This window comes from Bos taurus, chromosome 1, assembly GCF_002263795.3.
Source record: "Bos taurus isolate L1 Dominette 01449 registration number 42190680 breed Hereford chromosome 1, ARS-UCD2.0, whole genome shotgun sequence".
NCBI classification, from domain to species: domain Eukaryota; kingdom Metazoa; phylum Chordata; class Mammalia; order Artiodactyla; family Bovidae; genus Bos; species Bos taurus.
In genome coordinates this window covers 110,180,941-110,208,854 of record NC_037328.1, presented here as the reverse complement: position 1 = coordinate 110,208,854, position 27,914 = coordinate 110,180,941, and the positions used below count along the sequence as shown (strand labels likewise).

At 40.7% G+C, this 27,914-nt stretch overlaps 1 protein-coding gene across 5 annotated transcripts in view; it reads right to left on the bottom strand.

Annotated features, from left to right (window-relative positions):
* VEPH1 (ventricular zone expressed PH domain containing 1) overlaps positions 1-27,914 on the bottom strand; it is a 276,866-nt gene that overhangs the window by 134,589 nt on the left and 114,363 nt on the right. For all 5 annotated transcript variants that reach the window (XM_059888800.1, XM_010801453.4, XM_005201776.5 and 2 more), the window contains exon 6: positions 20,444-20,653. In XM_059888800.1, the coding sequence (XP_059744783.1) occupies positions 20,444-20,653 (210 nt within the window). The remainder of the gene's footprint in view (positions 1-20,443; positions 20,654-27,914) is intronic.

Genomic DNA, 27,914 nt, shown 5'->3' with positions numbered 1-27,914 from the left:
ATGGAGGACTAATCAGTCCAGGTCACGCTGCTGCCCGGGTCTCTACGTCCGTGTCTTCACTGGCTATGCCTCCACCCCTCCCATCCCAAACCCCAAACTCCCTGCTTCTTTTTCCTATATTTTATACATGTGATCCTTTACACTTTATATTGATTTAGCAGTATAAATATCATAAATACCTTATAAATACAGAATGGAAGAGCAAGTCTTAAACTTTTTGGTCTTGGGAACTTTTTACTGTTTTAAAAATTATAGAAGATACCAAAGATTTTTTGTTTATCTGAGCTGTATCTATTGACATTTGCCATCATTTAGTTAAATAAAAGAAATTTCAAAAAATGTCTGGAGAGGTTTTTGACTGTTACAATGGGGGATGGGAGGGGATGAGTTGGTAGTGTCTACTGGGCAAAGGCTGGAGATGCTGCTAAACAACCCACAGCCCCCTCGAAACCAACAGTTACCTGGCTCAAAATACCAATAGTGCCAACCTGAGCTAAGTGAAACTGGCTTTTTGTTTGTTTGGTTTCTTCCCTACAACATGTAGTGGTAAAGAAAACAATGAAGAGTACACTTGGTCCCACTGTCTTGATTTGTGCTAAGGCACTGGCAGCTTTACCCAACGTTGCTTCTGTCCTTTCAGTACAAATGTCAACCCTGTGAAAAGGTCAATGATGTGTATTAGTGTGAAAATAGCTTTGACCTCTAAGATCCCCTGAAGGGGTTTCAGAGGTCCATGGACTGGACTGAGAATTGATGAACTAGAATCAAGGGTCAGCAAACTTTCTGTAAAGAACCAGATAGCAAATATTTTTGGCTTTATGGGCCATGTGGTATCCGTTATGGGAAAACAGCTACAGACAATAAGTAAATGAATAGGTGTGGCTGGATCTGGCTCACAGGCAGTGATTTGCTGACCCCTGAACTAGGTTATATGCTTGCAAAATTGCCTTGGCCATACCATTCATTTTTTGTATTATTCATTTTGTTTGTAAAATACTGTTACTGCTATCTCATAAAAACTCTTCTGTTACTCTTTGTTAGGCTGCATGCATATGTGCTCAGTCACTCAGTCATGTCTGACTCTTAACAACCCTATGGACTGTAGCCCGTCAGGCTCCTCTGTCCATGAGATTCTCAAGGCAAGAATACTGGAGTGGGTTGCCATTTCCTCCTCCAGGGGATCTTCTGGACCCAGGGTTCGAACTTGCATCTCCTGCATCTCCTGGATTGGCAGGCAGATTCTTTACACTGAGCCACCTGGGAAGCCCTTTTGTTAGGATAATAGAATGTAAATCAGAATGTGGCCAAAAATGAAAACATGGGAGCCTGGTTATGTTGATAACAGCTCCCCTCTATTAAGCATTCACTATGTACCAGGTACTTGGTATCTGCTTCCTCACCTAATCCTCATGACAACATTGCAAAAATGGTAACAGGATGAAGATACTGGTAAGAGTGCTAATCATTTGATCAAGATTACACAAGATCTGCCTGACTTCAGAGCTTGAATATTGCCGCTTTGGCTAGGCTGAAAAAGATGGCTTAGTGCAGCCTTGTGAGCTACCACCTTTCTCCCTCTCCCACCCACAGCAGGCATCACCAGCTGATTATAGCATTCTCTGCCGAAACTTTCCAAGACCCTTTCTCAACATCACCCTCCCTGTGAGAGGGTCTCAACCCTGGCTGTATGTTATTAGAATCACCTGGGAAGCTGTTAGAACAATTTAAGTGCCCAATAATTCCTCTCCCCCACTCTGTTTCTATTTAATTTCATTGTAATGGGTGGTGTCCAGGCATAGGAATTTTTAAAACCTCCCAGATAATTCTAATATAATACCAGGGTTGAGAATCACTAGTCAACATAGTTCCAAATCTGTGAAAATTTGAGAATTTGCTGATATAGGAAATATGGATTTGGTCCTGAAATCTACATTTTTCTCTCTATCCTTTATCAATTTGCAAGTGGATTAAAGAAAATAATATATTTTGCAGCCTGAATGAAAATATTTTAATTCCTGGGCATCTGTTATCGCTTTTTTTTAATTGTGCCATATATTGTATTTCTTCATAATTCATCTCTTAGATATTTCCACACACCAAAGAGACACTTGCAAGGTGCATTAGGAATGTAAATCAAATGAGCTTACTGTTAAGGCTTTCTCAGTGAAGCTTTCCTAGGGAAAATCCAGCTTTTGCTTAGGACCCCTCAGAAGCCTGAGTGGGGACAGCAGTGTTTAACTGCTTGCGTTTACGTTCATTCCATGAGTCTCCTTCCTAAAGATGGTGCAGCTACTAGCTTCAGAGCAAGAGTTGAAGGGTTAGGATGGACACTCCCCCTTCACCTCAATTCCCTGGCTTCAAGAAACTCTGGAGCAGGGGAGTCAACTCTTTCTGATTGGTCCTGGGAGTTTCCTTGTTTCAACACTGAAGGTCCCTCATCCTGGGAAACCCTCAATCAAGGGCAAGTTGGGACATTTGGGCACCCCACTCTGGAGTGAGAAGGTGTGAAATTATTTCAGTTTGGAGAACTCTGCTAGACAGCCTAATGCTGCTGGTGAATGTGATGCTATATCTGTCTGGGTGTGTGTATATATGTGTGTGTGTGTGTATTGTGTGAATGTGTGTGTTTGTGCACACAGAGTCAACTATTACTATTCATAGTAGCTGTGTCCTACAAAGTCACGTCAGACACTGGATTAGCAAACATGGAAGCACTGTTTCTAAAGGAAATATAGGAGTAGGTTCCCAAAAGCCTACACCCACATATTTTCATCAACTGATCAAAACATAACCTTGTTTTATGTGTGTTTCTATTTAAAGATGTCTTAAGTGATACAGATCATTAATTCATTAAAATTGAGCCCAGCCAAGAGTGCTGTAATTCATGGACAAATGCAACCTATGTAATTTTATCCATGAGGTGCCTCACAGCCATCTCATACTTGGGAAAACCAGAGAGCACTTCAGCACCAAACTTGGGACATTTTAGACATGAAATCATCAACAAAGAGAACAAAGATGAGAAAAACGTGGCACTAAATACATCATCCTTTTTTGTAACTAGGGGGCGGGTATATGACTTTATCCTGGGCATTTGGACTTGAGGTGAAATTTTCTGGGATGGGAGATTGACGGAAAAGGTTTTCTTCCCAAATAAGAATAGACACATGGAGGGACACACGCCTTTTCTTTAATCAGATGTTGCTGAGTCTACAACATATGCTGCCCAGATCTGTGGCAGCCATTTGGCAAGCAAAAGGGGACATGATTACAGGACCATGTTAATATCCCAAGGAGGTGGAGAGAAAGAGCCTTATCATCAAGGGTTCCTGATGACCTTGGAACTTTTGAAGGGATCCTGGACCATCAAGTCTTGCAGACTTCTTAAATGAGATAATAAATATTCTTATTATTGAAACTGGCTTTAGTTTGATATGCTATTACCAAACTCATCTTAGCTGACACAAACTCTTCAAGACTTTGGTAGGAGGAATAATGAAATAATACCTAAGAAGGACCTGGCATAGGGCAAATGATTTTTTTTAATGGCAGCAATCAATCACTATTATAAGTAGTATTTTTAATGTGTGTAAGTAAAATTTTTAGTAAGTAAATGTAAGTAAAAGTTTTAAGTAAACTTTTTAATTTTAATGTGATAACACTGGAAATATCAATGAATTTAAAAATAAGCCATTCAGTAGAGGCCTAGTGTTTTATTATAAATATTATTGTTGTCAATGCTAGGCATACTTCTAGCACACAGTAAATGTTTAATATTAATAGCTTTTTGACATTATGGGATACATGCTGTATATGAAAGAACAGATATAAACATATTTAAGTAATGAAACAGAACATTGGCAATACCATTGAAGGCACCAATGTGCCCCTCCCTTGTGCTTCCTTCTTCCTCTCTCTGAATACTCCTTTGCAGAGAAACCAATATCAGGTTTTAAAAGTCATTTTTAATCAGTGGGAATCCACCTTGGAACATAAAAATTTTACTTACTGGTGGTGCATGAATCCTGGTCCTATTTTACTGGAAGGCTTTTAGGCTCTCCTATTCTGTGGTCTGTTCAAAGTTTGGGATACTAACCTTTAAAATAAAATTTTAAAGATCCTATTGACAGATGAGTTTATAGTCCCTCTTTTTAGAAATTCCAGATGACTGAGTCCAGGTCATTACAGACCTGTTTCTGCTGGAGTCAGCTGGTCTATCTGTGTGATGTGCGAAGCTTCTCCACGCCAGCCCCTGCTCAGGGCCTCCCTGAATCACACCCACCTGAAGATTTATAGCTCTTTCTGAGACACTTTCTAGCAGCAGCCCAAACTGTTCCACTGCCTCAAAATTTCCCCTTGAAACAAGGAGCAGTTAAGTGTTTGGCTTTCTAGAAGCTTCCTTTACTGCATGGAAAGTAGAACTGGTTAGACACTAGTCGGACAAACAAAGAGCCCAGGCTGTTCTAACTGTCGATACACACGAGAGATTTCTTGGGATACGTATTTCCAGAGGAAGTCCCACCCTGGGAGAACAGGAAAGGTGGCAGTCCATGGAAAGCCCTCCCGACAGAGCAGGCACAGGAGTGGTGTGGTGGTCACAGAGGGGATCAGAAGCTCTTTCCTGTGTTGGAATCCTGGCACTACCACCAGCCAGTCATGACTTGAGCAAGTCACTTAACTCTGCATGGCTCAGTTTATGAAACAGATTAATGTACCCACCTCATAGAGAGGTTGTGAGGATTCAGTGAGTTAAAAACAAAGCATTCACAACAATGCTTGGCACAGAAAAGTGCTAAATAAATGTTAGCGATTATTGTTTCAGTGTTGAAAATCTTAAATGTAAATGCAGATGTATCTAAATTATCACCAAAACTAAAACAAGCTGTCTCAAAAGCCATATATCCCCTTAATTTTTCCAGATAACTTATTTTGTGATTTAATAAAGGTTTGGAAGTTCTAAAAATGTCCAAAACCTCAATACCAGCTCAGTAAGCAAATATAGGCCACTGTTTTGGTAACCTGTGAAAAATTTACCTAGAGGTGAAATTTGTTCAACATTTTACCAAGATAGCCTATTTCTCTTTTTTAAAATGTTACATGAGGGCTTTCCTGGTGGCTCAATGGTAAAGAATCCACCTGGCAATTCAGGAGACATGGATTCCATCCCAGATCTAGGAAGATCCCACATACTCAGGGCCACTGAGCCCCTGTACCACAACTACTGAGCCTACGCTCTAGAGCTCCGGGAGGCACAGCCTATTAAGCTCAGGCACCCTAGAGCCCGTGCTCTGCAACAAGAGAAGCTACCGCAACGAGAAGCCCAAGCACCCCAACTATATAGGAGCCCCAACTCGTAGCAACTGGAGGAAAGCCTGTACAGCTATGAAGACCCAGCACAGTCAATAAATAAATAAATAAGATTATTTTTTAAAATGGTGCCCAGACAAGGATACACTCTTCTAGCCTGAAAATACTAACACAAAAATAAATGTAAAATGCTTGCAAAGTAAGTAGGCATCAAGTGCTGTCAGTTTATCATATTCAAAAGCTAAGATTCAACAATTTTAAACATCGAACATTAAGAGAGCAAGCTGCTTGAAATCCTTTTTTGTGGAACAAAGTAGAGAATAAATAAAAACATTGTTGATGTCTCTCTTAGGCAGATAATCCTCCAATTTTGAGCTGATTTTTAAAATAGCATTCCGAAACGTCACATTCCTCAATTCTTTCTTTTATCCTCTGGTCATGCCTCAAGTTTCTGTATATAAACTTGGAGTTAATTGAACATATTTTTCTTCCCATTGATAAACACAGCTCTATTATAATTTAAACAGAGTTATATATTCTAAATAATCATTTAATCCAATGTAAAGGGAATGAGTTCCTATCCTTTCCTTATTATTTTTGATTCAGTTTCTGTGATTTTAGGAACACAGTTTCCATGGGCACACGTAGAGTAATAAATCATGCCTAGTAAAACAATACTGTCTAGGCAAAACAATTTAAAAAAATAAGTCCCAGTAATAAATTTCAAGAAACAGCTGATGAAAACAGATGTATCCTTTGTTTTGAATGAACCTCTAATTTTCTAACATGGCAAAAATTAGAGATCAGCTGGACTCAGTTCAATTCCATGCACTTGGCACAGAATGCTAAAGTAAACCATGCCCTTGTTAAAAGAAAAATACAAACAAAAAACACACAGTATAATTTTTGCACTTATAAAGCAATTATGGCTTTTATTTAATATTTAAATGTGGAACTTACTATGTCTTCCTCAAAGAGGTGTTTTAATGAAGTTGACTTAGGATTTAAAGTAGAAATCATAGAATTTAAATGTAGCTTATTTTTATGCCTTGCTATTTGAGACAATAATGTAACCAAATAAATTCTGTCTTTAATATGATTGCTTTTTTAAAAGGGTAGAAAACTGAACATGGTCTCCTGTCAGTAAGTGTTTCTAATTTAAGAGTATTTTCCCCTAAATAGCATTTGGTGTGGCCATATTTATGTCTGAAAACACAAATCTCTCTTCATTTGTACTGAGAGTTAATCTTTCAGCATCTTTTCTTTGCATTGACTCCCAAATACTTATAGATTTTAAAGCTTGTAGAAATCTATCTAATTTGAGCTTCAAGCATAATGTTGTTTTGTGGGTTGATAAAGGATTTAGAGGTCGGATTTACTCGTTAAAAACTGGGGGCTTGGGAACTTAGCCTTTTAAAGGTAAATCTTTTGTGTGGGCTCAAGCGACTCAGAATGAATTATACAGAGCCAGAATTTCTTCTCCCACCACACCATGGTCCCCTCATGTAAATTACCTCTCATTGATTATCCCCAACAATGGTTCCACTATTTCTTTTGCTTCAATTAAGCAAACTTTTTGAAAGAGCATTGAGGATTTTAGCATTGAAACATTTTTCCAAAACTCAAAGCAGCAGCCCATCTTTAACTACACAATATCTATTTAGCAAATGTGGCGTAATCACAGAATGATAGAAAAAGTAACCACAGATCTTCTGGCCTAATCATGGAAACCATTTTGAAGAAAGTTGCTTATTATGGGCCCAAAAAGAAAGGAAAGAAATAGGGAGAAAGAAAAAGAAATTGTGTTTGAACTTTTTGCCAGGAAAAAAAGAAAAAGTGCTTTGTGGTCATTAGAAAAGGAACACAATATGGTATGATTTAACTCAATCGAACTATACATCAGCTACAATTGAACTTTCCATACTTTACATTACATAATTTACTCATTATACAATTAAAAACAAGATGCCTATCTTTCTTTGCACCTACTTATTAAAAAAAAAAAAAAGCCAGGATGTTTTATTCATGGTAGCTGACATATAACTCCCAAAATACAAGTTAGACAGAAGTACTTGGATAAGTATTACCTCATTATGTACAGAGGAGAATGAAGTGGAAAAATGCAGTTTGCAAATGTGACCTTGCCTAAGATTGGCAATTTCCTTAGCTAGGATAGATTAAGTTTTTCTGCTACATGTGTGCCCCCTATCCCGCCAATGCTCCCCTTTTCTGTTGCTGCATTTTGCCTTGGGTTAATTATTTCTGGTCTCATAGCAATGTTTTCTCATAGCAATGTTTTCTCATAACAATGTTTTCATTGTGAACCTCTTGAACTGCTTGCTGGAGGTAAGCAGGGCATAAATAAATAAGTAAATCAAAATATGCAAACAAATTGCAGCTAATAGGATGGGGTTTGAAGGTAAGGCTGGCCAGGGTGTGCTTGAAAGCGAAGGTCTGAAATGTACTAGCTTGGAGGAAAAAATTACTTCCAAAGTGCTTTCTACTCACTTGTGAGCTCACCTTTATGTAAACAGTGGAAATAAAGCAGAACAGCCTGTTTAGGATTTTTAGATAAGGCTGTGTTGAGATCTTGAACGGACTCATAGTCCATTTTTATCTTAGTCTATTTGGGCTTCTCACAGTTTTGAAGACTACTAAGTCCAAGATCATAGTGTTGGTAGATTTGGTTTTTGGTTCCATAGAGGAAGGGGACAACAGAGCTCCCTGAAAACTCTTTAATAAGGGCACTAATCCCATACATGAGGGCTCCACCCTCAAGACCTAATCACCTCCCCAAAACTCCACCTTTTAATACCATCACTTTAGGATTAGTCTTCAACACAGGAATTGTGGAGATGGCTGTGCACATTTAGACTAGAGCATGATGTAATTTTGCCATTTCTCAGCAGAATAATAGAAGCGTCACCTCATTGTATTCATTGTTTTCATTTTATCTACTTTGTGGGATACTAAAACCCATGCATTTAGCCTTCAAAGTAATTCTCACTTTCTAAAGTGGAAGATGGTAGAATGTTTCCTTCAGGAAATCTCTTTAACTTCCCATTTCTTCCCATTGCCCACCTTCTCTGCCAATTTAATCTGTACCTACCAGTCTTGAAGAGAAAGAGTTGATCACTAAATCATGTTTTGGGAATGCAGAGCTATCACAGAGAAGGTGGGCTCTGGGAAGTGTTTCGAAGGAGGAAGAAATATTTGACTGAGGCAGGGGCCATTGTCACAGCTGAAGAAAGATTGTCTCCTAAGAAGAACATAGTAGAAGGAAGAGCCAGAGAAAACATAGACAGCAATAGGAGTTTAGTATAATCCAGGGATCTCTACAATCAACCAAGAAAATAAAGACTTCAGTAACAGGAGATAGGAAAGTGTTTGTTTTCCGCTTTTCTGGGTGAATTGCCAGATATTTGAAACTCTATGGAATTGACACAGCACTGAAGTTGGGAAATCTACAGTTCTGAAAACATTCACTTTCCAGGCATCTCAAATTTATTAATCGTAAATAGCAACTATTTATTTACCTACTCTAGATTTATTTATTACTTAACAAGGAATAAACTGATGCCAAGATACCCTTCTCAATGTAATTTCTTTTCTGTTATCTACATGTAAATAACAAGACTCATTCTGGTTAATGCTAAGAACTCTAGCATGAACATTTCAGTGTGACAGTCCATTGCTGATCTGCTGACTGTCAGATACATCTTTTAGAGGCTGTGAACTAGCACTAAGCTCCCCACTCCTATTCACTACTAAATAAAACCAGGCTTACTGTTTTTGATAAATAAGAAAGAGAGCTGAAATGTAAATATCAGCTCAAATAGTACAGTTATGGGTATGCAATAAAACTCATCTACTTTCAAGTGTTCTTCTCATAATTTTTGAGAGTAAAATTATTTTTAAAAAACCACAAAAACCCTTAACATCATGATGACACTATCTCTGTGTCAAATCGTGCTGGGAGTTTTGGGGATGCTTCCAGATCCTGGTTAAAATATGATGAGTCAAGTAAAAAGAAAAAACAAGAAAAAAAATTGGAAATTTAAGCAAAGGAAAATCTTGTATATACACTCCCTAAGTTATTATGTATAAAAGTGCTAATTAGGAACACTCTCCTCATCCTTCCCCCATCACCACCCCCTTTTCCACAGGAGTGGGGATGGGGTGAGGAATTCTAGGAATGTTACATAGGAAGTATCAAAGCCCAGTGCAGGATCCTTTCTAAGAGAAGAAAAACCAGAGCCCCTTCCAACAACAGAAGGGTTGATTTTTATTAAATATTTAACTCTGCTCTCTCTCCAGTGCCTTGCCCTCATCAGATGTGTGACAAATGCTCAGAAACTGTATAACAAATACTGCTTGATGTTCCCTGGGTTTCTGTTTACTCTAACATTGCCAAAGATGGTCATTTTTAAAGGTTATTGACTTATTACTTTGTAACAAAATGAGTCTTACAAAGAAACTCTGGGGGTATGGCTGTGTGTGTTTATAAACCATACATGAATCATGCATGCAAGTACACATGTGGGTATGTCCAGACCTCGGGGGAATCCTTGAGTAGATAAACCCTGTGGGAGCTGGATCCTTGAGACCAGTGCGTCTTACACTTTCATGTGCACACAGATCACCTGGGGATCTTGTTACCTTGTAGGTTCTGAATGTAGTTCCCAGTGATGCCCAGTGCCAGAGACTACACTTTGGCCACCACACAGAAAGAAGACCAATAGAACCTGAAAACCAAGAGCTACAACCCATGACTGGAACCCTATGTCTGTAGTGTTCCTGGTCTTCCTTATGACCTGCCATGTCATCAGCAGCTGTCTACTAGCATAAGACCTATACTAGTGTCAAGTTCCAATCTCAATCTAACAGCTGGTCAGCAAATATTTGTGGTTCATATGCTAGGAACCCATTGCAGGGGTGGGCAGTGCAGGGGGACAGAGAAGTATAAGGTACAGCACCCTCTTTTGCAGTGCTTAAAGCAGGTTAGGATTGGTGCGTGGATTCATATACCAAGTGAACGGAAGGCAAATGCAACCAGAAGTCAGGTGCAGACTCGACGTTGCAGATGTGCACTCTCCCATGCTTAGAGAAGGGGAGATGATGATGGCCGGGGAAGGTATGGAAATGAACTTTTCTGGGATCGGGCTCCCCAGAAACAGACCCTGGGATGATTTATGTGCAAAGCATCTATTTGGAAGTTCAGGAGATGAGGATGGGAGTTGAAGAATGAGACAGAGAAGGGAAATAGCTGGGAAAGGGTGCCTGGGAATTCTGGGAAAGGGTTATCTCATTAGAGGGTTGACAGAGTTGAGGTGTAAATACCCCCATCGTTGGTTGAAGGCTGCTGAGGAGGTTGGGGGGATATTCCTCATATATCTATCCTGCCATGCATGTTAGCAGGGTGGCTTTGTGAAGCTGAGGAAACCCACAGGCTCAGAAATGCAGGTGCTGGCAGTTAAAGGGGCTGGCTTATGCTGAAGAGATTTGTCTGAGGGCTATGGGCAGAGCCAGGTCTGTGCTATAGCCTTTGAAGAGCAGCAGGATTTGAGCTGGAATTAGCAACTACTTTATCCTCTCAACTCACCTGCTGTCAATGCCCAGCTGTTGTTGGATGAATCCAATATTCATTTACATCTTAAGTTCAAGCCTAGAAGGGTAAATCACTAAGTAGAAACTTTCTGCTTTTGCTGCAGTAACCATAGGCCTACTTCCTCACAGATATTGGCATAAGAAAGTCAGAAGTCCCCTCTGAAAAGAGGAGATGAGATCTGTGGGGATCAGGCTGACAGTCCTTGGGGCTCAATCCTGAGGAGAGACTGGTCAGGCAGAGGCCCCTTCAAGGACTTGCCAAGCTCTCCCCTCAAAGAGGCACTGAGAGCTCTCAGTGGTTTGGTCAGTTGGCCTAAATTACAGTTGATAATTACAAGACATTGTTGAAAATTGCTGCAACATGTAACTTTTGTAACCATTATTTACTATCCTACATTTGTAACTATTTGTGGGGACTGTTTGTCCTTTTACCAGGCTCTTTAGTTTCTTGGAGATGCTGAGGTACACAGTATTCATTTGCTTGTCCACACAATAAAGGGAAACAAAACACTGGTGACCTGGACACCAGTGATAAATAAGTGTAGAGAGAGAGGGTAGAAAACAGGACCTGTCTGCGGATCGATGAGGAATGTCGTCATCTGGAACGAGTCTGCACCAGCTTCAGCCCTCTCCCCTCTTCCATTATCCATTCCACGCCCCAGGCACGGTTTCCAGAAGGCTGAGGGCCTTCCCCCCGATACAGCAGGCCATTGTAGCTGCTGTGTTCTCCATGGATACTCTCCTCCTCCTCCCCTGACATCATGCTATCATCCAACAGGCCTCACTTAGAACATGCTTCCAAACTCCGCCACCCAGGGTGACTTGTTTCCTTCTTGATACAGATCAGAAACCAGTAGTAACGGGCACAAAAATAAACTTTAATAATCTATTTGTATATCTCTGTCCCCCACCAGCCCGTATTCACTGTGAGCCTCCCTAGGGCAGAGACCATGTCTTTCTCCTCTCTGTGTCTTCATCACTACCAGTACTCAGGCTTGCATCTAGAAAGAATCATCGACTCATCCTTGCATCACAGAGACAGGTTAAGGAAAATCAGTTCTATTAATATGTGAAAGAATATTCTGTACATACTTGAAGTTTTTTTTTCTTTACACTTTGTAAGAGATTATTAATATTATTTACAATTAGCATGTAACCTTTTTACAATATAAAAAACAATAAAGCTATTGGCATTTTGGAAAAAAAAAAAGAAACTTCCCCAATCGATGACAATTCTGTAGTAGTAAATAGCTACCAGCTGGCGCTGACCAAGACTTCCCAAAGACTCTGAGCAGACCAAGTTTTATCTAGATTCCCCACCCTAGGGGAAACTGGGGTGTTTAAGTCACAGGTCCTTCCTTTTGTGGAATGGCGCCCAGAGTCTTTAGTCTTGACCTGCAAGCTAAAGGTGCACAGCATCCATCCAGGTCCTGTATCGCAGGATGTTTTTCCACAGCCAGGATGAGGATAGTAATGTGGTTCTTGTTGCCTCTGTCATTCTTTTCCTTTTCCTCCTGAAAGTGTTTTTGTGGAAGGCCTGCCGGATGTCACAGAAACCCGACCTGGGCAAGATGTGTCACTTCTCTACTTGAAAAGTGTCCATGACTCTGAGCCCAGAGAGGATGTAATAAACACGCTCTGGTGCTTGGCCAGCATATTCCAGCCAGTTAGGAAAACAAGGCAGAGGGCACAGGATTTCACGCCCACCCTGGCAGAGGCCAGGCTGGGAGGGCAAGCCATCTGATTCTTCACAGGTGCAGACTGCTGGTTTCCAGCTAAGGAAAACAACTGGCTGTAGCATCCTTCCACGTGCTATGAGATCATGTGTAAAAAGCAGCTTAGGGCATCTCTGTTTCCGCCATATGGGTTGGTTGCCTTGTGGGTCTGGCATGGGATGGGCAAAACACAGCTATGGAGGGTACCAGTGTGTGCCTTCTAATGAGATGAAGTCCTGGTGAGGATGGGGCTATTAAACTAAAATTGCTTCAGTTCATTTATCTGAGACTTAAGTAGATGGACAGAACACATGAATTCAATTTGTCCTCTCAAGAAATGAAAGCCATTCCTAAAGGGCTCTCTTTTTCACGTGGACCCACATTAGAAGAGAGGGTTGTAATAACTGCAATATCTAACCAAGGGGGCTGGGACCACTTGTATGGCTCAGAGAGTCTAATGGGTAAAGAAAACAATGAAAAAGAATAAAGCCTCTGGAACTGAAGCATTCTACTTCAGTTCTTCCTGGGCAAGAAAAGTCAACCTAGTCTGGATTTAATTTAGACCACTTCAGATTTAATAAATGACAGGTTTTTTTTAAAAAATTGATGCAAACTTATTTGAGTTGTTTTTATAGGTGAGGAGCTGGGGACCACCTGCCCTTTATGGAAAGCAATGCACTTCCAGTGCCCCCAAGAAAACAAGGCCTATTTTAAATTATAAAAATTTTTATAAAATGTGGCTTTATTATTGTTTTGTTATTTTTATTCCCCTCAGGAATGGTGGTCTGTAATATAAATTTAAAGCAGATATATGTTCCACACTGAGAAAAAAAACTATATATACTAGTTACTTGTTAACAAAGAAAGAAGATACAGCCAGTCCTACTTTATATCTTTAATGGAACATATAGTACCCATTCCTTTTATTTCTGTCCTTATTTTGACCCCATATACCCATCCATTCAGCCTCTTTCCCTGAGGAGCAGGGAAGAGGCGCATCATTTACTTGTTGCTGTCTTCCCTGATTTCAGTCTGTTGGACTTAAGTTCCAGTCTGTATCCAAATAAATGCAATGAGAAAGCCCTGGGCACCACTCAGGAGGTAATACATTGCTGATATGTATTGAATGTTTAGCAATTGCCAGACACTGTTCTCCATGCTTCAGCTGATTAATTCTCACAACAAAATTAGGAGGTAAATAATATTGCTATTCCTATTTAACAGATGAGAAAAATGAATCAAGAGAGGTGATGTAACTTGCTAAAGGCCACACAGCTGAGTCAGGATTCAAACAAAGGCAGTCTGACTCTTGAGACACCCTCTTAGCCACCATATTACAGCGTATGGATGTCCCCACATTCGGGCAATGGATTCTTACATAGACAGATCCCAGGTGGTGAACACTGCTTAGTCTACAGTGGTGAATGTTCCTCCTGGGTACTACACTTCAACCAGCTTGCTGCCTGTGAAGTCCTCGCATATGAAAACCTCTTTTCATGATCCATTCAACATCATTTTTCTCTGATGTCACCTACCAAGGAGCCAGGATCTTTTGGAATCATAGACAGACATGCCTCATCATATGCTTTCTAGTTAATAACACCAGGTCCCCTGTCAAACTCATTTTCATCTTTCACCTACTAGATAAATTGTACCGGCTCTGAAGTATCAACATTTTCCATCTTAATATTTTCCTCTCCTTCCTCTTAAGTTATAGTTATGTCACCTAGAAGAACTAGATGCTTGATGGAATGAAAGTGGCTAGTGAGAATTCAACCTTCAAATTCTTAATGATTAATAAGAGTGCTCCCAAATACTCACGAATTCTTTTGGCCACAAGTGAATTCAGATGGATAAGGTAAGATTCCTTCCTATGAGAGCTCAGAGGCTCATGGAGAATAAACAGACATGGACAGGCAAATTATGACGTGACACAGTCAGTATGACCTCTGCTGCTGCTGCTAAGTCACTTCAGTCGTGTCCAACTCTGTGCGACCCCATAGATGGCAGCCCACTAGGCTCCTCTGTCCCTGGGATTCTCCAGGCAAGAATACTGGAGTGGGTTGCCATTTCCTTCTCCAATGCATGAAAGTGAAAAGTGAAAGTGAAGTCGCTCAGTCATGCCTGACTCTTAGCGACCCCATGGACTGCAGTCTACCAGGCTCCTCTGTCCATGGGATTTTCCAGGCAAAAGTACTGGAGTGGGTTGCCATTGCCTTCTCTGTATGACCTTTGAGATACAGCCAAAGTGCCATGGGAATGTAGAAGGGGTAACTGCCTAAGAGAACCGAGAAGAGCTTACACAGGGGGAGGTGACATTTGATGTGGGTCAGGAAAGATAAGCAAGAGCAGGGGATGTAAACTATCCAGCCAGAAGAATAGGCTGTGAAGATGATGACATATGTCAGTGCAAGGTATGCTCAGGGAAGGATGTAAAATGGTAATAGAACACAGAGGGCATGGAATAGCCTGGACAGGTAAGAGCTAAAACTAGAAGGAGGGTAGGGCCAAGCCAAGATGACGGCATCCGATAGGCAGTGAAGGAGCCAACGGAAGACTTTGTGGAAGGGAGAAAGACCACACTTGCACTTTTAGGAAGAAAACTGGTAATTTAACAAAAGATACATTGGAGTGGGAAGAAGACATCTGTCTCATTAACCCTCTCCAGCTGGGTAGAATTTTATTATATTTCTGTTGCTGTTGTTGTTATTATTACTGCTGTTAGATGAACCGTATCAAGCACTTGCTGTATGCCAGGCACTGTGCTAAGGGTTTTGTATGAATTCTCTGGATATAAGTCTGGGGATGGACCCTCAGAAGCTACTATGTTATCCTTCTATTGTCTGGCACTCTCCACTACAGTTTCCTCATTTGAGAAAGACAGAAGGACCTGTGTGTTTTTGCCATGCTGAGGATGTATCTGATATTAATAAAATAGTATTTCTTATTTATGCATCTGCTTCATCTGAGCATACCACAAAAGTGGGGTGAATCCTGGCATGATGAGGAGCCAACTGTGTCCTTTACTGGACAGGCCAAGGAAGGTGCACCTCAGAGGCAACCACTCATCAATTATCCCAGAAGAGGATGGATTTCTCTGCCCTTTGGTCCTCCTAGTGTTACCCTCCATCCAACAGATGCACGTTAGGTGCCAGAACACACCTGAAAATTGCCTGTGAGTCACTATACAGCTTCCTATAGGGACACAAACACTATATAGCTATTAAGCATGGTTTCATTTTAAATTTGGGCAAAAATATCCCTGAGGTAATTTGGAAGAGAGAAAAAAATAAGAAACTATAGGATGTTAATTTTTGGTTTATAGAACAGCTTCCCTCTGCTACACCAGCAGATGGGAAGATTGTGACTGCTATCAGCTGTTGTAAACAGTTTGCCTACCCAGATGGGTCCTGATATGAAAGACAGGTGCATCTGGTATGCTTCCCCGTAGCCAGCCCTGCAGTTCCTACACCTGTCTTCATGCAGGCACAGAACATAAGGCAGAAGTCAATTAATAATGTGTGAGACTGATTCCAGGCCGACTCCACCCTTGAGGTTATGCCAGGCCTGAGGGTCACAAATCCCTGGAGAGCGGCACACCCCGGTTCCCCTTAAGGCTCAAACACTGTAGTTTGGTGGAAGGCAGGCAACAAGAAAGGGATCAACAGTAGGCTCCAATCAATCACCAACTGTGCATCTCAAAAGTCATAGCAAGATATTCCAAGTTGCATTGGCTTTTCTGCATTTCTAAAATCTTTTAAATCCTAGCAACAAATATCATCTAATACTTGGCACCCCTGAGTACATCTGAAAATTTTACATGGTGTCAAAGAGAAAAAAAATTTAACTGAGTCAATTTTTAGATAAGACCAGAGTACGATTGAGAGAGAGGATCCTAGGGCCTGAGGTCACTAGGTTATTGCAGCTATTCCATCATGAACACCTAAACATCTCCACGTCTCATATATCCCCGTGTCCCTTTACCTCACGTATACCAAGCTCTCCATGCGGAAAACAGTGGGATCTTTTCAGGGCAAAGTTCCTGCTGTTCTTTTAATTGCAATTTCCTCCTCCATGGGTCATCAGGAGCCTGTACTTGACTTCTGTCCTCAAACCCACCTGGCAATGCACTTCAGTAACTTCCGGTTTCCTTCTAAAAAGAGGCTGGGTAGAAATAACCATACACATATATCTTGCCTATTGGTTTTGGTCTTTAGGAATATGGCGCCACAAAAGTTTTAGAATATTGAACAGGTTTACTCCAATTAAGCAGTTAATAGCCACTTAGGTTGTTAATTCTTGGGACAACTGAGTTTTATCATTCTTTAAAACTAAAGGGTGATATTTTAGGCATTATTTCTGAATAAAGGATTCTGACTAACATTTAAGGTAGTTTTGTCACGCTGATCTTGAATGAAATGGAATAATGGAATTCAAGAATATCAGTGCCGGAAGGGAGATAATCCAATACAAAGATATTATATATATTTTATATACGTGTGTGTGTGTGTGTGAATTTAATAGTTATTTAAGACTCCTTGTTGGAAAAGGAAATGGCAACCCACTCCAGTATTCCTGCCTGGGAAATCCCATGGACAAAGGAGCCTGGTGAGCCTACAGTCCATGGTTGCAAAGAGTTGGACATGTCTGAGCAACTAAACAACAAACAGCAACAAAGTCTCCTTGTATCAGTCCTTCATGAGGCTTCATAAACATGTTTCATGTCTGCATAATAGTTTAACAATAAGTTTCTAACTTCTTGCTGTTGGCAGTGAATGTATTTATGCCTAAATCTGTGGGATTTTCTTGAACATTGTTTCCTTAGCATATGGATATTATTTGTTTTGGAGGAGAGAAAAGAGACCCAAAGAAAAGAATCACTTGACGAGTTGCAAAAAGACATTCCTTGTCCTCAGGCATTCTTTATGTCCTTCTCTTTTGATTAACTGGGCATGTGGCCACCTAAATCCAGACTACACATTCCAGCCTCCCTTGCAGCTATGGTCATCTGCAGCTTTGTTTCATTTAGCCAATGGGATATAAACAGTAGGCTGTATTTGTCTGGAAGAGTCCTTCTCCCCTTTCCTCTATTGGCTGAAATGCTCACTTGATGGGTGGAGATGAATAACCATCTTGGACCAGGAGATGGAAGCCCTGTGCTCTTTGGTATGCTCCAGGATGGGAGAGCAACAAAGGAAAAGGGGGGCCTAAGTTTCTGAAACATGGGGTTCTATACTGACTGCCTTCTAGACTTCTTTATGTGCAAGAGAAATAGATGTGTATCTTTGTTTCAACAATGTTTGTTTTGAATTTTTGTGTTACCCTTGACCATATCCAATCTAAACTGCTGTGTCAATAGTCTGGAAAAGTTTTAATTAATTATCATGACTTTATGGAGGAAGGCAGGATGGGTGATGGACAAAGCCTGATTGACTCTTGCTTTAAATATATTATGCCAAGGGATCTCAAATACTGATCCAAGAAAAGGTGTATCAGAATTACCCTGGCAGGCCAAAAATATAGATATATAGATACATGTATATAGGATTGGAACTAAGATCCCACGTGCTGCACAACCAAAACAAGAATTACACTGGTAGAGGCTGGGGAGGCCCCTTTCCTGGAAACTTTGATTCAATAAGTATTCTCTAGGGTCCAAGAACTTATATTGTGGAAAGAGCTCCTAAAATAATTCTGATATCTATATATCAGATATATAATAATATCCCAATACGTTTGGACAGTGTTTGATCTAGAATTGTTCTCTGCTGACGAACTGAATCAGAAGCATCAGAAAAAAATTTTTTTCTCTCTCAAACACAGATGCCTGCATGGGTATGTGAGAATGAGATATAGAGATAGAGCAAGAGCAAGAGAGAGAAAGAAAAAGAGACAGAGAGAGACAGAGAAGAGAAAATATTCTGGTAGTCTTAATTTTGAAATCGGTGATTCCTCAGGCTCTTTGGCCCCCCTTTTCTCTCTATACTCACCTGGAGCCACACAAATATCACCTAATATTCTATTCCCTCTCAGATTAGCCTTAGTTTAGATAAACTGACAGTGGCTAGAATTGTTTTTTGTTTGTTTTGCTTCACTTACAGATTACATTTTCTGGAGAGGTGTAGTCACCTCCAATGTGCATTATTACATATTGTTGTTTAGTCTCTAAGTTGGGTCCGACTCGTTTGTGACCCCATGGACTGTAGCCCACTAAGCTCCTCTGTCCATGAGATTTCCCAGGCTAGAATACTGGAGTGGGTTGCCATTTCCTACTCCAGGATGTCTTCCCCATCTAAGGACCGAACCCTCATCTCCCACGTTGGCAGGTAGATTCTTTACCACTGAGCCACCAGGGAAGCTCTTACTACACATTAATGATTCATAAATGTATTTGTGACAAAAAGAATGATAACTTAAAGATTCCAAGGCCTTGCCCATCAGAAGTTGAATTTTTTGGTCCATGCAAAAACCTGCAAGGTCAGCAGACCCAGTCAAACAGCTGTCGGTCACAGTTGGCCTAAAAGCACTCGGGCATACCACAGGTTCTCCTGGCAGCAAAGGTGACGGGGCACAGAACGTGTTACCAGAAGGCAGATCGTGGCAAGCATGAGACATTCCAAACAGCAGTGAACAGAAAGGGATTATGCTAAGCAGCATGTCAGTACTGAGTAATCCTTTTACAAGAGCCACTGTCACACTCATAAGCACAGGCTGCTTGGGGCCCAGTTCTCCCACCTTCTTCTGGGAAATTAAAGGAGAAAGACTCTCCATCAGGAAGAAGCCTGGCATTCACCAGCTCTCCACAAATCTCAGCAGAAATCAAACAAAACAGAACCAAAGAACCATTTTAAGACAAAATTTGAAAACAGTGCTAATGATACCAAAGATCTAATTCCAACTGGGTCACCAACTAACCCAAGCTGAGTCTCGATGAGTCACTTAACCTTTCCAGTTTTTAACTTTCTTCTCTGTGGACTCAAGAGGTTAAACTTGGTGAACTATGAAATCCTTTTTAAGAGCTAAACAATTTTATATTTATCTAATAGGAAATATATAGTATAGGTAAGTGCATGAAGTAAAAGCCTTCCTCTATCAATTACACATTTGCTTCTATTTTTAAAAGATAAAAATCCTCAATTTCAACATAAAATCATCAGACAGACATGCATATGTGTATACACATGCATGCACACACCCTTCAGAACTTTAATTTCTGGAAATTCTTTCTTAGTTGCCTAATCCCTACAAGCTCTGATGGCATCCTGTTGCTGCTGCTGAAAGATTTTATTATGCAAATATTTAGACTAGGACTTTCAAACACCCATGAACGTTTATTGCACTCTCCAAAGGAACATCGTGGAGAGGGTTCAAAACGTACTGAATCCAGGCACTTATTGACAGGATAGCTATGGGTCCTCATTAATAGGCAGTCTCTGAGATCTAACTCCATGTTTACTGACATTCTTGGGTTAAGCAGAATGGCAACCAGAAATGAGATGAAAATCTTGCTGGTTATTGTTATTACGAAGTGGTCTCCATCTATCATTGGGCTTTCTCCATTGTAACCCTTCCCCTTCCTCGGTGACATGTCAGCAATAAAATCCTCACTTCCTGAGCAATCCATATAACCCTGCTACAACATGCCCTTGATCCAGAGGCCACTGTCCATGCCAAAAAAAAAAAAAAAAGAGAGAGAGAGAGAGAGAGAAAGGGGAACTTTCAGAAGTCTCAGGACATATCTGAATATCATAGAGCTCCAATGGATTAAGTGCCAATGGAAATTAGGGAAATGAAGAGAAAAAAGCCATACTTACTTCATCCACATGTCCGACAGCCCCGTAGATTCTCGCCATTTGTCCAATGAGGTAGGGGGATCTCTCAGCAATCTCTTTCAGCATTGGAAGAAAACTGTTCAAAGCCATTGGCTTGTAGCCTGCAATCTCTATGAGGATGCTTAGGATGATGTCGTTATGGGTCGAATCCTTCAATTGCCCAATTAGGAAAGGAATACACTTCTGAACCACCTACAGGAAGAAAAGAGAAGAAGAAGGGAGAAAAAGAAACAGAGGAAAGTTAATTAAGTCAGAATCAATCTAATACTTTTTTGTATTCAATCTGAACTCAACACATTCTGAGATTATTACTCTTGTTGGAACGCAAGCAAATCTCCCAAGTCTGAAATTTAAAATTTACAGTAAAATTTCAGAGCCTTCAGTTTCCTTTGCTTTTTCTTTAAATCTGTGCTCTGCAATTGAAGAGTTAAGGCTACAAAATGCTTAAACGCTGCTACTCACTCATAAGTCAAGGTCTCCTGTGTTATGTCCTTATCAGTAGCGTTACATTTCCTCCAAACCACCCTGAGAGCTTCAGCTTTTTTTTGGAGGGGGTGCCCTTATATGATAGCATTCTCCTCCAAAATCACTGCAGATGGTGACTGCAGTCATGAAATTAAAAGATGCTTACTCCTTGGAAGGAAAGTTATGAACAACCTAGATAGCATATTCAAAAGCAGAGACATTACTTTGCCAACAAAGGTCTGTCTAGTCAAGGCTATGGTTTTTCCTGTGGTCATGTATGGATGTGAGAGTTGGATTGTGAAGAAGGCTGAGTGCCAAAGAATTGATGCTTTTGAACTGTGGTGTTGGAGAAGACTCTTGAGAGTCCCTTGGATTGCAAGGAGATCCAACCAGTCCATTCTGAAAGAGATCATCCCTGGGTGTTCTTTGGAAGGAATGATGCTAAAGCTGAAACTCCAGTACTTTGGCCACCTCATGGGAAGAGTTGACTCATTGGAAAAGATTCTGATACTGGGAGGGATTGTGGGCAGGAGGAGAATGGAACGACAGAGGATGAGATGGCTGGACGGCATCACTGACTCGATGGACGTGAGTCTGAGTGAACTCCGGGAGTTGGTGATGGACAGGGAGGCCTGGCGTCCTGTGGTTCATGGGGTCGCAAAGAGTCAGACACGACTGAGTGACTGAACTGAACTGAACTGAAAGACTCAAGGAGAACATTATCAAGTAGCATTCTCAGAAACTGGTTGTGCTGTCCATTATCAACTGTGCTGCAAATATTCAGAAGAATGAATTTGATCAGTAATTACATTGAATTGAAAAGCATAGATGGCATTAAAAAAAAGAGTAGGGCAACTATTTATTGAATATCTACTATGTACCCAGAATGTCTAGAGATTCCTAGAAGGTAGGATAAAGGCCAGAATTTTAAAACATGGTCTAAAACATGCTCAGTCCCTGCTTGCCTACTCCTTAGACATCATCTTAGACATGCCCACCTTGTTCTCTCAACTTTAGTAACAATGTCATTTGTCTCTCTCTCATATTCCTCTCACCATAAGACCTTTGCACATATCATTCCTTCTCTGTAATAAGGTCTTTTCTACTACCTCATTTCACCAGTTAATTCCTAGTTATCCATAGAATATCACAGGGTTTCAATTTAAAAGAGAATATAAGTATGTAAGAGATCCTTGACAATGACTTTGATTAGAGCCTTCAAATTAGAGAAATATGGTGTGGAAATATTTAAAATAAAAATAAAGCAGGAAAGAGCTCTTCCTTTTTCTCAGTTTTCCGTTTGGACCACAAAAACATTACAAGATAAAAAACTACTAAAGTAAAATAATATCTACCATATTCTCAATATCCTAACCTTTCTTAGTTTTTAAAGTCTTTATCAATATAAGGATGCAATAATTTGCATTAAGGAGAATGTGACTTTTTTGTGGAATGGTGTCTCTATGTTAACACAGAGACACATTGCATACTGACAATTTAATGAATTGTTTGTCTGCTAAAATAAAAGGATTACAAAGAACAACCTGGGGAAAACTGAACAATAAAAGTACAAACTATTAGTCCATTCATACTTCTCCCATGGTTATTTCTTTTGTTTGTTGTTGGTTTGCTGTTTTGGTAAGGCAGACTTGAAATGTGACTTCCGGTATTAGGATTAAAAAATCTGATGCACAGCTCAACCTGCTGAACTCATAAACTGACCCCCTGCCAAAAACCTGCTTTTCCCACCTCTCTAGCCCCAGGTGTCTCCCTTCGTATAAATGACACTGCCATTCTGCCTGCTCAAGCCAGAAGTCTGAGAATCATTCTTTTTTTACAAGGTGAGGGTGGGGGGGCTTGGGGGTGGGGGGGTGTTGGGGAGGGAGGAATCATTCTTGACTACTATTTTCCCCTTTTCAGCAGCTTTATCTGAGCAGTCACCAAGTCCTATTGATTCCCACCCCTCAAGTATCCCACATATGAGTCCACTTCTCTTCATGTCTATTCATCCATCCATTCACTCATTCATAAATTATTTATGGAGTCCTTTCCATTTGCAAGGTGCTATTCTAGGTGCTACAGTTAATGTTGTTAACAAGTCTAACAGGTTGTCATTTCCTCCTCCAGGGGATCTTCCCAACCCAGGGATTGAACACTTGTCTCCTGTGGCTCCTGCATTGGCAGGCAGATTCTTTACCACTGAGCCACCTGGGAAGCCCATATATATTATCTTATATATAAATATATACATAAATTTATAAATATAAATTACCCTATATGTAAATTTAAACTTGATATTCATATCCAGTAATCATGAAAGAAAGGTTAGAGCTACTCTCTGATAAATGGCACATATGAATGAACAGTTCAGTAAAGGCTGCCAGTGCATTGGGGGTGATTGTATGTCCTTCAGGAGAAACTATGTGAGGTCCCTGGCACCTATGGCAGAAGTGTCAGCCAGCTGCTCCGGGTCAGGACAGCGCCCTTTTTTTTTTTTAATTTTATTTTATTTTTAAACTTTACAAAATTGTATTAGTTTTGCCAAATATCAAAATGAATCCGCCACAGGTATACATGTGTTCCCCATCCTGAACCCTCCTCCCTCCTCCCTCCCCATACCATCCCTCTGGGTCGTCCCAGTGCACTAGCCCCAAGCATCCAGTATCGTGCAACGAACCTGGACTGGCAACTCGTTTCATACATGATATTATACATGTTTCAATGCCATTCTCCCAAATCTTCCCACCCTCTCCCTCTCCCACAGAGTCCATAAGACTGTTCTATACATCAGTGTCTCTTTTGCTGTCTCGTACACAGGGTTATTGTTACCATCTTTCTAAATTCCATATATATGCGTTAGTATACTGTATTGGTGTTTTTCTTTCTGGCTTACTTCACTCTGTATAATAGGCTCCAGTTTCATCCACCTCATTAGAACTGATTCAAATGTATTCTTTTTAATGGCTGAGTAATACTCCATTATGTATATGTACCACTGCTTTCTTATCCATTCATCTGCTGATGGACATCTAGGTTGCTTCCATGTCCTGGCTATTATAAACAGTGCTGCAATGAACATTGGGGTACACGTGTCTCTTTCCCTTCTGGTTTTCTCAGTGTGTATGCCCAGCGGTGGGATTGCTGGATCATAAGGCAGTTCTATTTCCAGTTTTTTAAGGAATCTCCACACTGTTCTCCATAGTGGCTGTACTAGTTTGCATTCCCACCAACAGTGTAAGAGGGTTCCTTTTTCTCCACACCCTCTCCAGCATTTATTGCTTGTAGACTTTGGGATCGCAGCCATTCTGACTGGCGTGAAATGGTACCTCATAGTGGTTTTGATTTGCATTTCTCTGATAATGAGTGATGTTGAGCATCTTTTCATGTGTTTGTTAGCCATCTGTATGTCTTCTTTGGAGAAATGTCTATTTAGTTCTTTGGCCCATTTTTTGATTGGGTCATTTATTTTTCTGGAGTTGAGCTGTAGGAGTTGCTTGTATATTTTTGAGATTAGTTGTTTGTCAGTTGCTTCATTTGCTATTATTCTCTCCCATTCTGAAGGCTGTCTTTTCACCTTGCTAATAGTTTCCTTTGATGTGCAGAAGCTTTTAAGTTTAATTAGGTCCCATTTGTTTATTTTTGCTTTTATTTCCAATATTCTGGGAAGTGGGTCATAGAGGATCCTGCTGTGATGTATGTCAGAGAGTGTTTTGCCTATGTTCTCCTCTAGGAGTTTTATAGTTTCTGGTCTTACATTTAGATCTTTAATCCATTTTGAGTTTATTTTTGTGTATGGTGTTAGAAAGTGGTCTAGTTTCGTTCTTTTACAAGTGGTTGACCAGTTTTCCCAGCACCACTTGTTAAAGAGATTGTCTTTAATCCATTGTATATTCTTGCCTCCTTTGTCAAAGATAAGGTGTCCATATGTGCGTGGATTTATCTCTGGGCTTTCTATTTTGTTCCATTGATCTATATTTCTGTCTTTGTGCCAGTACCATACTGTCTTGATAACTGTGGCTTTGTAGTAGAGCCTGAATTAACATTAACAAATTGAAAAATAAAAACCATATGATTATCTCAATAGATGCAGAGAAAGCCTTTGACAAAATTCAACATCCATTTATGATAAAATCTCTCCAGAAAGCAGGAATAGAAGGAACATACCTCAACATAATAAAAGCTATATATGACAAACCCACAGCAAACATTATCCTCAATGGTGAAAAATTGAAAGCATTTCCTCTAAAGTCAGGAACAAGACAAGGGTGCCCACTTTCACCATTACTATTCAACATAGTTTTGGAAGTTTTGGCCACAGCAATCAGAGCAGAAAAAGAAATAAAAGGAATCCAGATTGGAAAAGAAGAATAAAACTCTCACTATTTGCAGATGACATGATCCTCTACATAGAAAACCCTAAAGACTCCACCAAAAAATTACTAGAACTAATCAATGATTATAGTAAAGTTGCAGGATATAAAATCAACACACAGAAATCCCTTGCATTCCTATACACTAATAATGAGAAAACAGAAAGAGAAATTAAGGAAACAATTCCATTCACCATTGCAATGGAAAGAATAAAATACTTAGGAATATATCTACCTAAAGAAACTAAAGACCTATATATAGAAAACTATAAAACACTGGTGAAAGAAACCAAAGAGGACACTAATAGATGGAGAAATATACCATGTTCATGGACTGGAAGAATCAATATAGTGAAAATGAGTATACTACCCAAAGCAATTTATAGATTCAATGCAATCCCTATCAAGCTACCAACGGTATTCTTCACAGAGCTAGAACAAATAATTTCACAATTTGTATGGAAATACAAAAAACCTCGAATAGCCAAAGCTATCTTGAGAAAGAAGAATGGAACTGGAGGACAGCGCCCTTAACCTGAGGCTTTTAGAAATGGAAAATGCTTACACATTTCCTGCCCCATTCTACAAAATTCCATTTCCCAGTCCTTATTCTTTATGTCCTATTCCTGGAACACCAGGGTCTCTATGATGCGTGTTTCTAGTGACAATTTTATTTAAACTCCAGTCATACATCCCAAGACTATAAAGAAAATTTTAAATGGAGAAGAGAGAAAAGGATAAAGGAATAAAGGAAAAACAAGAAAGACAGGCAGGCAGGCTCAGGCAAATACAGAGTACTAGGCAAAGCTGAATCCATAGAAGGAGCGAAACGAGAAGAAGTACTAAATAATGTGACTAGCAGTAAAATGTGAATAATGTGAATGAATAAGGACAGATATTTCTTGAAGGTTGCTGCTACTGCTGCTAAGTTGTTTCAGTCGTGTCCGACTCTGTGCGACCCCATAGACAGCAGCCCACCAGGCTCCCCCGTCCCTGGGATTCTCCAAGCAAGAACACTGGAGTGGGTTGCCATTTCCTTCTCCAATGCATGAAAGTGAAAAGTGAAAGTGAAGTCGCTCAGTCATGTCCAACTCTTAGCGATCCCATGGACTGCAGCCTACTGGCTCCTCCATCCATGGGATTTTCCAGGCAAGAGTACTGGAGTGGGGTGCCATTGCCTTCTCCATTCTTGAAGCTTATCACTCACATTTAAGGGAAGTGGTGCTTTGGCCTTCAGATATTTTTGGATAAGGAGAAATTATATTTTCCTGACAGTCAGTATTACCTTAGGTTGGTCTCTTTATGCTGCCTCATTGGAGCTGTTTCACATCTCGGAGAAAGCCTTCTTTTGCTGAGAGCAGAGAAGCCCCTAAGATAAAATAGATAGCTTGCAGAGAGGAAGCTGACATGGCCTTTGTTCAGGCCATAATCCCACACCATGGACTCTGAAAGAGCTTCCAAACTGGCCTCCTCGTCTCAAGACTTTTGCCCTCTCTTCAGCCTCCTCACTGCCTAAAACCCCATCTGCTCATGCCAACGATTTCCCACAATGCATGGTCAGAATCCCAGTGCCATGGCATTCCAGGGTCATTCACTGGCATTCACTGATGGGTTTATCTGCTGCCTCTTCCTCCACGAACCTCCCGACCCAGCAACATGCCACTGACCACCCACAGTGGCTTGAACACACATAAAAGTATGAGAAAACTCATACTTTCAAAGCTGATCTCAAATAGTTCTACTTCTGGGAAGCCTTCCCCCCAGCCCACGCTCACATACACACAACCTGGAGCCAGAGCACAGGGAGGCCACTGAGCCACACACGGAAATATTCTGCAGCCTTATACAGCGTTCTGTCTTCTGACCCGACACATACACCTTTATAACAATCTGGGAGGCTTGCTTTGAATTTAGAATTTTTGGTCCCTGTCAAGGAAACAGGAAGAAATGACCCCTAGCCTCCATCCCTTGCCCCTCCCTTCTCTTCCTACCCCTCCCTTTGCCCTCAAGGAGTTTCCTATGCATATTTGTGGATACTCCAGCCCCACATATGCAAGCTCATATAGGCTGCCCCTCAGACCTATGAGGGTGACACTGTTGGCATGGCCTGTCCTCGGGGAAACAGACCCAGAGACCAGGACTTCCACAGCCCTGGAAGCAGGATGGAGGTTTACTGGAAAGGGATTCCAAGGTCTCGGTTATCTGGACTGTGTTTAGTAGGCAGGGTGGTGGACGGGAGCTGGGGGGCACAGGCAGAGGAGCGCCAACCAGAACTGTACAAATCCAGTAGCCCAGGTGAGGGCCCGTCCCTGGCGTTTCTGTTCCTTCTTGAGCAGAATTGATCACTGCCTTTACTGTCTCCCAGGCAAGTCTGCTGACGAATTTAGCATCTTGCCATTGAACTGAAATTCGGTGGATACATCTCATTACTCCAGGCTGTGGGCACCTTGAACAGAGGGCCATCAAAAATAACTTAACTGGCAGCAAGGACATGTAAATTCTTGTTAAAGAATGAAAAGTCGAGCTACTGTGTGTGTATACATGTATGTTCCCACACTCCCTCTCAAATTACACTTAGATTCAATGTTCTCTTTCAGTTAATTTGATTAGCACTAACA